The sequence below is a fragment of the Primulina huaijiensis genome, chromosome 3, assembly GCF_012295235.1.
Source record: "Primulina huaijiensis isolate GDHJ02 chromosome 3, ASM1229523v2, whole genome shotgun sequence".
In the NCBI taxonomy this organism is placed as follows: domain Eukaryota; kingdom Viridiplantae; phylum Streptophyta; class Magnoliopsida; order Lamiales; family Gesneriaceae; genus Primulina; species Primulina huaijiensis.
The window spans coordinates 22,724,979-22,736,165 of NC_133308.1; the positions used below are offsets into that span (position 1 = coordinate 22,724,979).

Consider the following 11,187-nt stretch of genomic DNA (forward strand, 5'->3'; position numbering starts at 1 on the left):
ACACACACACACACACATTTAACAATAGAATATATATATACACACACACACACACACACACACACACACACACACATTTAACATTTTCTATTAATCATTTAAACTATAATAATCGTAATATATATAATAATATATAATATAATTTTTGAAAATAATAATAATATAATATAGAGATCAAAAAAACAAAAGATTAATATTGTCGTACGAATATGTCACAAAAATTTAATGTTTATAATATAAAATAGTATGATAATTAGACTGTTTGATAAGTATGTAAGCACACGTGTTGAACACTGACAGCAGCATTAAATACTTGTACCCTGCCCCCTACAGAACCGCATTAAATTATAATTTTACTCTAATTTGGGACGTGGTACAATCCGTGGGCAGTCACCCCCACAGACTGGCAGTGCCACCTAATTAACATCTTTATAATATTTTGTTTATTTTTTTCTCAATAATTTTGATATTTAATATTATTCGTTTGAAAATTTAGGGAATAATCGGTTTGGTAATTTTAATTACTTTGTGTGAAAATGTTTTCCAGTGAGTTGCAATTTAAATATCTCAGCATTATGCTTTTCTCACAGAACCTGAAGAGAACATTACATTATAGAAAATCCTTAGACACAAACAACTTTGTTCCACAATCAAAGTTCAATCTACTCATAAACCAAGAGCAACCCGCATCGCCGATCGTTCCAAGGAAACGATCTCATGGACACGAGCAAAAAAAAAAAAAAATTCAAAAACTTCTAAATAAATGGACAAAGATAGTGTCGAAAATGAGTTGATACAGTTTATAGAACAACTCGGAATGTTATCTTGTTTTCTTGGTAAGAACCAAGGTTTGGAACTCGCTGTCATCCCTAACAAAACTCCACCACAAATAAGTCAGTGGTATCATGGTTGCATGCCAGATAGCATGAGCATCCACGAGTCCTGCGTATGGGGGAAAGTCGTACATCTCTAACATCACGGCGAGGGCACCTCCAAACACGACAACCCACATCTTCCAACGTGAGGGGTGACGAGTAGTGCTGGCCCAGATAGCCCACACAACGAGCTGAAGCACGGCCATAGCCACACAAACTATCATGTTCAATCCTGCAAAGCAAGTGTTTATTTACATTAAATCACAACTTGGAATCAAAAGCAAATCCAGAGAATTAGTGGTATGGGGTGGAATGAGTTAAGGTATTTATAATCTCTAACATCCATCAAGAAAATGGCGATGTACATGCACAATATGCATGGAAAACTAGTATCAACAATGCATGATATGTTGAAGTGGGCATACCTAAGTCAAACTGATAAAAATTTAGATATAAGATATGGGTTGTCACAAAAGCAAAAACAGGAGCCGCGACCATGACTCTGGCAGCCTCCACTCTCATACTGAAAGCTCTTATTATGGCTAGAAAAAGGGAGTATCCAAGTAAAGCCACCGCAGACGAGTAGTCAAGCTTCTCTGTCAAATCTACATCTCTGCATATGGTTTGATGTTATTTAAACATAAATAAGCAAACCAAAAAGTATCAAGAACAAGACTGCGAATGAGTTGCAACTTCCCCTAAATCACTTAGAAAACACTTGCCTGAACTACACTGCATGAAGTTCTTGAAAAAGATCCCGAAAATGTTTAAAAAAATTCACCGAGAGATATTTTATTTTAATTCATGATTTCAAGCAGGAGAGAAATTATTCTTAATTTTTTGCGGTTGTTTATGAAAGATTCGCCAACATTATTGTGGTGGTAAAACATTAACTCGTCCACTGCTTTTTTTTTGTTAATGTTATTTAAATTTTCCATTATGTTCACCAAAAACTATAATCCAGTCCACTGTTTTTTTTCCACAAAAAATTTACGGTTCATTATAAAATTAATTTATCTCTTGCAGAATTTAATACATAAAGTTAATTGGACGCTTGAACTTAATTAGATTCTAACTTCTTGATAAATGTTTACATCAACCTCCATATATATAACTAATCTACACTGGTTCAAAAGTAAATAATGCTTAAGGAAATTATTCTTGCCTCGCCAAATTTGTCATGCATTCAGAGATAAAAATCCCTTTAAAATTAAAACTCGTCCTTAGTTAACATGATAACAAGAAACGAACAGAGGAAAAGATGCTGCTCACCTAGTGTGGAAAACTGCACTCCAAAACCAGGCATTCATTGCAATAATGGCGTAAATATGCCACAAGCCTGTATATTCATAGTAAGTGGTCTTGTTTGGCCTGAATGCTAGTTTGTAATTTACAAGGATAAAAAAGGACACCCATCCATGGAACTGCACAGCAAGATTAAGAGCAGAGAGAGCCATAGAAACTGGTTCCTGATCATATATAGACAATAGATCAGCTAGAAATAGAGGGTAATGGGAGCTTAAAAAGGGGTACAAATTTACCTGAATTCCATAAATACGCCGAAATGGCCATTTCCGATGGTACTTAGCAGGCTTGTATCCAAGTTTCTGTCTCTCTTCTTCTCTAGAGAGCATGCAGTGGTAACGGCAGTCACCAAGGCAGTCCCATTGCTTCCACTGTACATAAAGTGGCTCCTGCAGATACCATGGGCCATCAGTACTGTTTCCATCAGAGGAAAAATTACAGTGTTGAAAGCATTTCTCCCCCACGCATCCAGTCTTCTCACATTTCTCAACACATTCCCTAGAAGTTCAATTCAACTTAAAGAATTAAAAGGCATGGCTCCAAGAAGCTATATAAAGAACAACGGATGTCAATATGCAAACACATGCTGGGTGCACAAGCTCTTGATATTCCTAATTCTGAATGCAAAGTAAGAATTAAATGTTTTAGGCTCTAGATTATCTATTTAGTATCATAAACATAAGTGTATTAAGTCATTTGTACCTAAGCCTAAAAATTCAAGACTGAAACCCAAAAGTGATCAATCGAAATGCAAGAACAGGCCACAATGTGAACTGAATATAAAATACCATGCAGCAGTTTTGATCTGGTTAGAAATTCTCCTATGTATTCATGGATATCTTGAGCATAACAACACAACCACAAAGCACAAGCTGAACACAAGGAGTTCTTTTTGAAACTTCTTCGGAAGTCTATTATAGTCCTATATAATTTATTTAGATGAAAAATTACTGAATCCATGTGAATTCACTCCTAAATGTCAGTTTTAATGCTTTTCACCTTAGCTCGCAACTCCAACATTTAAGGTGCACTTAGAACATGTAAGCCACGCCTAGGTGCATGGTTGTGCCTTGAGCAAAGGTGAGTGTCAATAAACATAATGTTGATAAGAATATTAGGTTGATGAGGTTGTTATTAGGTTAATAAGGTTGTTAGGATAAATAAAAAAAGTTTGTTTTTATCTTGTTATTTAAATTAGATTGGTATCTTATCATTATGTGTGATCTATTCTTTATATTCTGCTGAACTTTGAGATTGTAAATTCAATTTTTCGATTCATTCAGTCTTTGAAGCTTTGAATAAATATTTTATTGAAGGCGTTTATGCCTCTCTGTTTTTCCGTTTTTATTCCATCGGCCTTTATGGTATCAGAGCACAATTGAAGGCTTCTACCGATGGTTAAAACGGCATATTCTGGGAGCCATGACGCATCCAGATCGGAAAGTTCTTCCACGATCTCTGGACCAAACACAATTCCTCCCCCTCATACCCTTGAATCTGCACCTCTTCAAATTACGAATCACAAACTAAACGGAAAAAACTTTCTTCAATGGTCTCGTTCCGTTCAATTGGTGATTCGAGGCAAAGGGAGAATTGGGTATCTTGATGGGTCCATTTCACCAGCTTCTGCCACGGATCCCACCTATCAAAATTGGGATACTCAAAATTCAATGGTAATGACGTGGCTTATCAATTCGATGGAAGAAAGTATCAGTGAAATATACCTCTTCCATCTCACTGCTAAGGATATTTGGGATGCTGTGACTTTGGCGTACTCTGACCTTGAAGACTCCTCTCAAGTGTTTGAAATACGTAATCAGATTCGAAACTTGAAGCAAGGAGATGGTGCTGTCACTCAATACTTCAACACACTCAAAAAATTGTGGCATGAAATGGATCTATTCACTGTCTGTGAATGGAAAGATCCAGCCGATGGGATCTTGTATCGCGAGATGGTAGCAAAGGAACGAGTTTATGACCTTCTCGCTGGGCTGGATCGAAGTTTAGACGAGGTTCGTGGGCGTATTTTAGGAATGAAGCCGTTACCATCTATCGATGAGGTTTTTGCAGAGGTTCGTAGAGAGGAGAACCGGAAAAGGGTGATGCTTCAGACATTACCTTTCACAGAAAATTCGGCCCTCGCCACACGCACTTCAGAAAATCGTATTAATCCTAATATGAAGAATGGCAAACCGTGGTGTGAACATTGTGAAAAACCATATCATACTGTTGAAACTTGCTGGAAAATACACGGTAAACCGGCGAATTGGGTCCCAAACAAAGTCAAAAACCGAGAAAAAAGGGGACTTCAAGCTTCAGCCAACTCGGATGTAGATGAGAACCAATCTACAGCAGGCTTCTCGAAGACACAAATGGAGCAACTCTGTAAATCCTTCTCTGATGCTACTGGATGTTCCAACTTGGCTGAGAAAGGTACCAAATTCACAGCGCTCAGTGACCTAACTACAAAAGGTGAGACTTGGATCATAGATTCTGGGGCGTCGGACCATATGTCTTCCAGTAAGAGTTTGTTTTTATCATATATTCCCAGTACAAGTCACCAAAAGGTTAAAATTGCCGATGGATCATATACTCATGTGCATGGTGTAGGAACTATTTTACTCAACCATTCGATTGTTCTTAAGGATGTTTTGCATGTTCCTAACTTGACCTGCAATTTGTTGTCCATCAGCAAACTTACAAAGGATTTGAATTGTAGTGTTAATTTCACATCATCTACTTGTATTTTTCAGGACCTAACCTCGGGGAAGAGGATTGGCAGTGCTAATGCAAACTCGGGTCTCTACTACTTTCGGGATGAATCTATCGTGAGTCACCATGTTCAAACAGCAGTTGGGAATTCTCCTCTTTCTCGCAAACAATACATATTATTGTTGCATTCCAGATTAGGACATCCAAATTTCTTGTATTTAAGACGGTTATTTCCTTATTTATTTCGAAATAATGACTCGTTTCAATGTGAAATTTGTCAATTGGCAAAACATACGCGTGTTCCTTTTCCTCCTCATTCATATAAATCATCTAAACCGTTTGCTCTAATTCATAGTGATATTTGGGGACCTTCTCGAGTACCTACTACTTCCAATCAGCGATGGTTTATCACTTTTACTGATGATCATACTCGTGTCTGTTGGGTGTATCTTTTAAGGGAAAAATCGGAGGTTGAACAAACCTTTCGAAACTTTTATTCCATGATCAAAACGCAATTTGATGCTAATATTCATATATTGCGTACAGATAATGGAACTGAATTTTTCAACTCTGTGCTTAACAAATTTTTAAGTGAGAATGGTCTCATTCACCAAAGTTCTTGTGTTAATACACCTCAACAGAACGGAATTTCAGAAAGGAAAAATCGTCACTTATTGGAAGTAGCGCGTGCTCTCTTATTCACATCACATGTTCCTAAATATTTTTGGGGGGATGCCATTCTAACAGCATGTTATTTGATAAATAGAATGCCTTCCCGTGTCTTAGAGTTTCAATCCCCCCTTGATCGTCTTCATCAATCCTATCCAGAACATAGGCTGTCATCTTCCTTAGAACTTAGAGTATTTGGATGCACCGCCTTTGTACATATCCATGATCAAAATAGGAGTAAATTAGATCCTCGATCTCATAAATGCATATTTCTGGGATACTCTTCGACCCAAAAAGGTTATCGGTGTTATTCAGTTGATACAAAAAGATATTTTATTTCTCGGGATGTTACCTTCTTCGAGACACAAGCATTCTTTCCAAAAGCACAATCTACCCCTTTCCATAATACAGAGCACACAAATTCAGAACCAGTCCTTCCCAATACTTTGGAGTATCATTGGAATCTTCCTACTCCAAATCTGTCAACGGCAGGGGGAGAATTACTACAGCCGTTTCCTTTACATTTTTCACGAAAGAAACATCCAGATACCGTGGTAGAACCAAAGATTCTTGGCAGCCAAGTCTCCAACTCGGAGGTTCGGTCGGCTGATACTTTAGATGATCCACAGCATGATATCTCATGTCCAGATTTGGATGTCCCTATTGCATTACGAAAGGGAACCAGATCTTGCACACAATATCCAGTGGCTAAGTATGTGGCATATGAACATCTATCAGCTTCGGTTCAGGCACTAATCTCTAATCTGTCAAGTACAAAGGTTCCAACCACAATCCAAGAAGCTTGGAACGATTTCAGATGGAAACAAGCTGTCCTTGAAGAAATGCGGGCACTGGAAATGAATGAAACTTGGGACATTGTTCAACAACCCAAGGACAAAATCCATGTTGGTTGTAGGTGGGTTTTCACGATTAAATACAAGGCTAATGGCTCAGTTGAACGTTACAAAGCAAGATTGGTTGCAAAGGGATACACACAAACCTATGGTGTAGATTATCAAGAAACCTTTGCACCAGTTGCAAAAATCAATACAATACGAGTTTTATTATCCTTGGCAACAAATCTAGATTGGCCTCTATATCAACTGGACGTAAAGAATGCTTTTTTGAATGGGGATCTAGAAGAAGAGGTATACATGGATCTACCTCCTGGGTTTGATGAAGAAAGGAAGAGTGGTAAAGTTTGCAGGTTAAAAAAGTCACTCTATGGTCTGAAGCAATCTCCACGAGCCTGGTTTGATAAGTTCACCAAAGTGATTCTAAAACTTGAATTTCTACAGGCTCATACTGATCATACCCTATTTTACAGACACAAAGATGGAAAAATAACGATTCTTATTGTTTATGTGGATGATATTGTTCTTACCGGAGATGATCTACATGAAATGGAAAGGCTGAAACTGAAACTTGCAGCTGAGTTTGAAATGAAAGATTTGGGAAAATTGAGGTACTTCCTTGGCATGGAAGTGGCAAGAAACAAATCTGGAATCTCGGTATCTCAACGGAAATATGTGATTGATCTTTTGAATGAGACTGGAATGCTAGGATGTAAACCAGCTGACACACCCATGGATCCAAATCAGAAATTGAGAAAAAATGGTTGCCCTGTGGAGAAAGGAAGATATCAACGCCTAGTAGGGAGACTAATTTATCTTGCTCATACTAGACCAGACATAGCTTTTTCAGTGAGTTGTGTAAGCCAGTTTATGCATGCCCCGTCTGAAGAACACATGACAGCCGTCTATCGAATCTTAAGGTACCTTAAGGGGACTCCGGGAAAGGGACTTCTCTTCAAGAAAACAGAAGCAAGAAATGTTGAAATATTCACTGATGCAGATTGGGCCGGATCAGTGGGTGATAGAAGATCTACATCAGGGTATTGTTCCTTTGTCTGGGGAAATTTGGTAACTTGGAAGAGTAAAAAACAATCAGTGGTAGCAAGGAGCAGCGCAGAAGCCGAGTTAAGATCAGTGGCTCATGGTATATGTGAAGTTTTATGGTTGAAAATGTTACTTGAAGAACTGAAAATGAATGCAAGTATGCCATTAAAACTATTTTGCGACAACAAAGCTGCGATAAGCATATGTCACAACCCAGTGCTTCATGATCGAACTAAACACGTTGAAGTTGATCGACACTTTATTAAAGAGAAGATAGATGAAGGAACCATCAGCATAGCATATACCCCAACTTCGGAACAAACTGTTGATATCCTAACAAAAGGCCTTTTTAGGCCATTGTTCGAAAAGATGGTTGACAAGCTAGGAATGTATAACTTGTACATTCCAGCTTGAGGGGGAGTGTTGATAAGTGTTGATAAGAATATTAGGTTGATAAGGTTGTTATTAGGTTAATAAGGTTGTTAGGATAAATAAAAAAAGTTTGTTTTTATCTTGTTATTTAAATTAGATTGGTATCTTATCATTAGGTGTGATCTATTCTTTATATTCTGCTGAACTTTGAGATTGTAAATTCAATTTTTCGATTCATTCAGTCTTTGAAGCTTTGAATAAATATTTTATTGAAGGCGTTTATGCCTCTCTGTTTTTCCGTTTTTATTCCATCGGCCTTTACATAATCATAGTTGTACAGGTATTCTTGACTGAATTTGTTTTTCAGGAAAAGAGGCAATCAAAATACTCCATCCTTCACTCTCATATGCGGTTCCCAACAAAGTGCAGAGAAAGGGTAAAATTCATCAATTTAGGAGTGGAAAATTTATAAGGAATGAAAGATTATTTAAAGATCAAGTATAAAATGCAGACAAGGCTATGTTATGACATAACAAAAATTCATCAAAGAAGATTTGAGTAGGTCACCAGGAAGTGGAATGCAGATGCCCTGATCTAAATTACCAGTCAATTTACTACCCGAAACACTTGAGCATGTGGCCATGTTATTCAAAAAGGTAAATTTTATACAAGCACTTTTTTGTCAAGTATGGTTTATGCTTCGTCAATAACCCAAAAATCCATCGAAAAGTTTAACTGGCATTGTGAAGTAAGACACTGCTTTGTAAACAAGTCTTTATTACTTGACAAGCTAATTCAAATTCTCTTCAACTCCATCTACCCACAATTACTATAATTGCAAGATGCACTAAGACATACTGGTATTCTAAAGCCTAATCACAAGGAAAGGTACATACTTTATGGAAGTAGAGTGTCTTGAGATGGTAAGATAGAACCCAAAAATCTTACGAGACTTTCATCACATATAATCGAAAATGTGCTTTATAAATAATGAGTTACTATTATTTTTAACTTTTTTGGATTTGTTGTACCTTCATATAAGACTTGCTTCAAAAAATTCCAATCTTAAGAGTGCACCAAAAACACCTTTGCAGGAAACAGCCACACCAACTAGTATGATTAGATTTCTACTTCCCAGAATTCCAAATTTACTACTCTAACGAGACAGCCGCAATTTCAAAAGCAATCTGCTGCAAGCTAACCCAGAAATAGCCCCCACCTTCGAGAGCTCCAGTAACTCTTATAATTACAAACTATTTCACTTAATTCACTGATTCTACTGCAAACTCAATAGTACAAACATTCAATACTACAAATAAATTATGTACACCAACCAAGAATATGTACACAATTCGAAACATGAACTAAAATCAAGTTTTAAGAGACAAAAATGGAAGCTTATTGATACAATCTTTCTATAGCTAACCGGTAAATGGGATCAGCGTCACCGGGGCTTGCGCTGAGCAATCCTGTAAAGCACAAGAAGGATACCAAGAAAATAGCAAAAGAAGGTCGTGCCATCAGATTCGTGCACACCCTTAGCGACATGAACCGAAACAAAAGATGAAAAAGTTAATTCGCTAACGGGCTTTCGAAAGATGAGCTTTTTCCACAGAAAAAAACAAAGATTTTATAGTGATTGATCAACGCCCCAATATGGTTGTAACAAGACTGCATCAAGATTGAATCTTTCGATTACTCTGACATTTTTATTTTGGATTGACCAAGTTTATCTTACAAATTTCTCCGTTTTTTGAGTGTCTAAGGACGTGATATCAACGAAGAAAGAGGCGTACTGTGCAGGAGATTGAAGGACAGCTGCTACTGGATCCTCTACATTTCTTTCCAATGCAGTACATTACAATTGGCCTTTTGGCGTGTTTTGATTGGTCGATGAATATTAATTAATATCGATTGCCCAAAGACCTCGGTTCAAGGGTTTCTAAATTAATTCAAGAATTATTCTCTCTCCCAATTATATAGATTTTGTTGTGAAAAAATAAAAATTTACGGTAAAAAGTAAAAATCTCAAACTCTTAAAATTATCACACTACACACTTTATAATATTTTTCTCTCAACTCAATTGTGTTTTTCTTCACAAATGAGAGATCTATTTATAGAAAATTTTTACAAATAATCCAAGAATAAAATACATCATTACCTACATCATCACACACTAATTTTCAATATTCAACACCTAATTTTACCTAATTTTCAACATTCAACATTCACATTTTCAACACAAATATTTTTCACATTTTTAAATAATTTTTCAACACTCCCCCTTGTGATGATGATCATAATGATTGTATACATTACGTGTTTTTATACTGCCTCGTTAAAAACCTTACTAGGAAAAACCCATTGGGATAAAAACCATAGTAAGGGAAAAAGAGTGCAGTCACGTAAACTCCCCCTCATGTTGACACGAACAATTCTTCACAAATTTCGTAGATTGCGCATCCCAATATTATATATGTGCTTTCTGAATATTGTCGTAGGAAGTGCCTTTGTGAAGAGATCTGATGAGTTTTCACTTGATTGAATGTGACGAACATCAATACATTTATTCTTCTCAAGCTCCTTGGTGAATGCGAAGAACTTAGGAGGAATATGTTTAGTTCTGTCGCTTTTTATGTATCCTTCTTTCATTTGAGCAACACATGCAGCATTATCTTCATATAGTATCACAGGCTTCTCGTCGAATGATAATCCGCATGAGATTTGGATATGTTGAGTCATTGATTTTAACCACACACATTCACGGCTTGCTTCATGTAGTGCAATAATCTCGGCATGATTTGATGAAGTTGTTACAAGTGTTTGTTTCTGTGAACGCCAAGAAATTGCAGTGCCTCCACGAGTAAATACATATCCAGTTTGAGAACGTGCTTTGTGTGGATCAGATAAGTATCCAGCATCGGCATAACCAATTATACTTGGATTAGCATCTTTTGAATACAAAAGTCCCAAGTCTGTCGTTCCTCGTAGATAACGGAATATATGTTTAATTCCGTTCCAATGTCTCTTTGTTGGATATGTGCTAAATCTTGCCAATAAATTTACGGCAAAAGATATATCAGGCCTTGTACAATTTGTAAGATACATAAGGGCACCGATAGCACTTAGATATGGTACTTCTGGACCAAGAATATCTTCATCATCTTCACATGGACGGAATGGATCCTTTTCTATGTTTAATGATCTAACAACCATTGGAGTACTTAAAGGATTTGATTTGTCCATATTAAAACGTTTAAGGATCTTTTCTGTATAATTTGTCTGGTGAACAAATATTCCACATTCTTTTTGTTCAATTTGTAAACCCAGACAATACTTGGTTTTTCCAAGATCC

At 36.8% G+C, this 11,187-nt stretch overlaps 1 protein-coding gene across 1 annotated transcript; it reads right to left on the reverse strand.

The window, feature by feature from the left end:
- Nucleotides 1-589: 589 nt before the first annotated feature.
- On the reverse strand, nt 590-9,647 carry LOC140973800 (uncharacterized). The gene is made up of 5 exons (XM_073436865.1): nt 9,258-9,647; nt 2,417-2,678; nt 2,148-2,344; nt 1,301-1,488; nt 590-1,107 (listed from the first exon to the last, which is right to left on the reverse strand). The coding sequence occupies exons 1-5, from the start codon at nt 9,377-9,379 to the stop codon at nt 821-823; spliced, it is 1,056 nt and encodes a 351-aa protein (XP_073292966.1). The 5' UTR covers nt 9,380-9,647; the 3' UTR covers nt 590-820.
- Nucleotides 9,648-11,187: the final 1,540 nt, after the last annotated feature.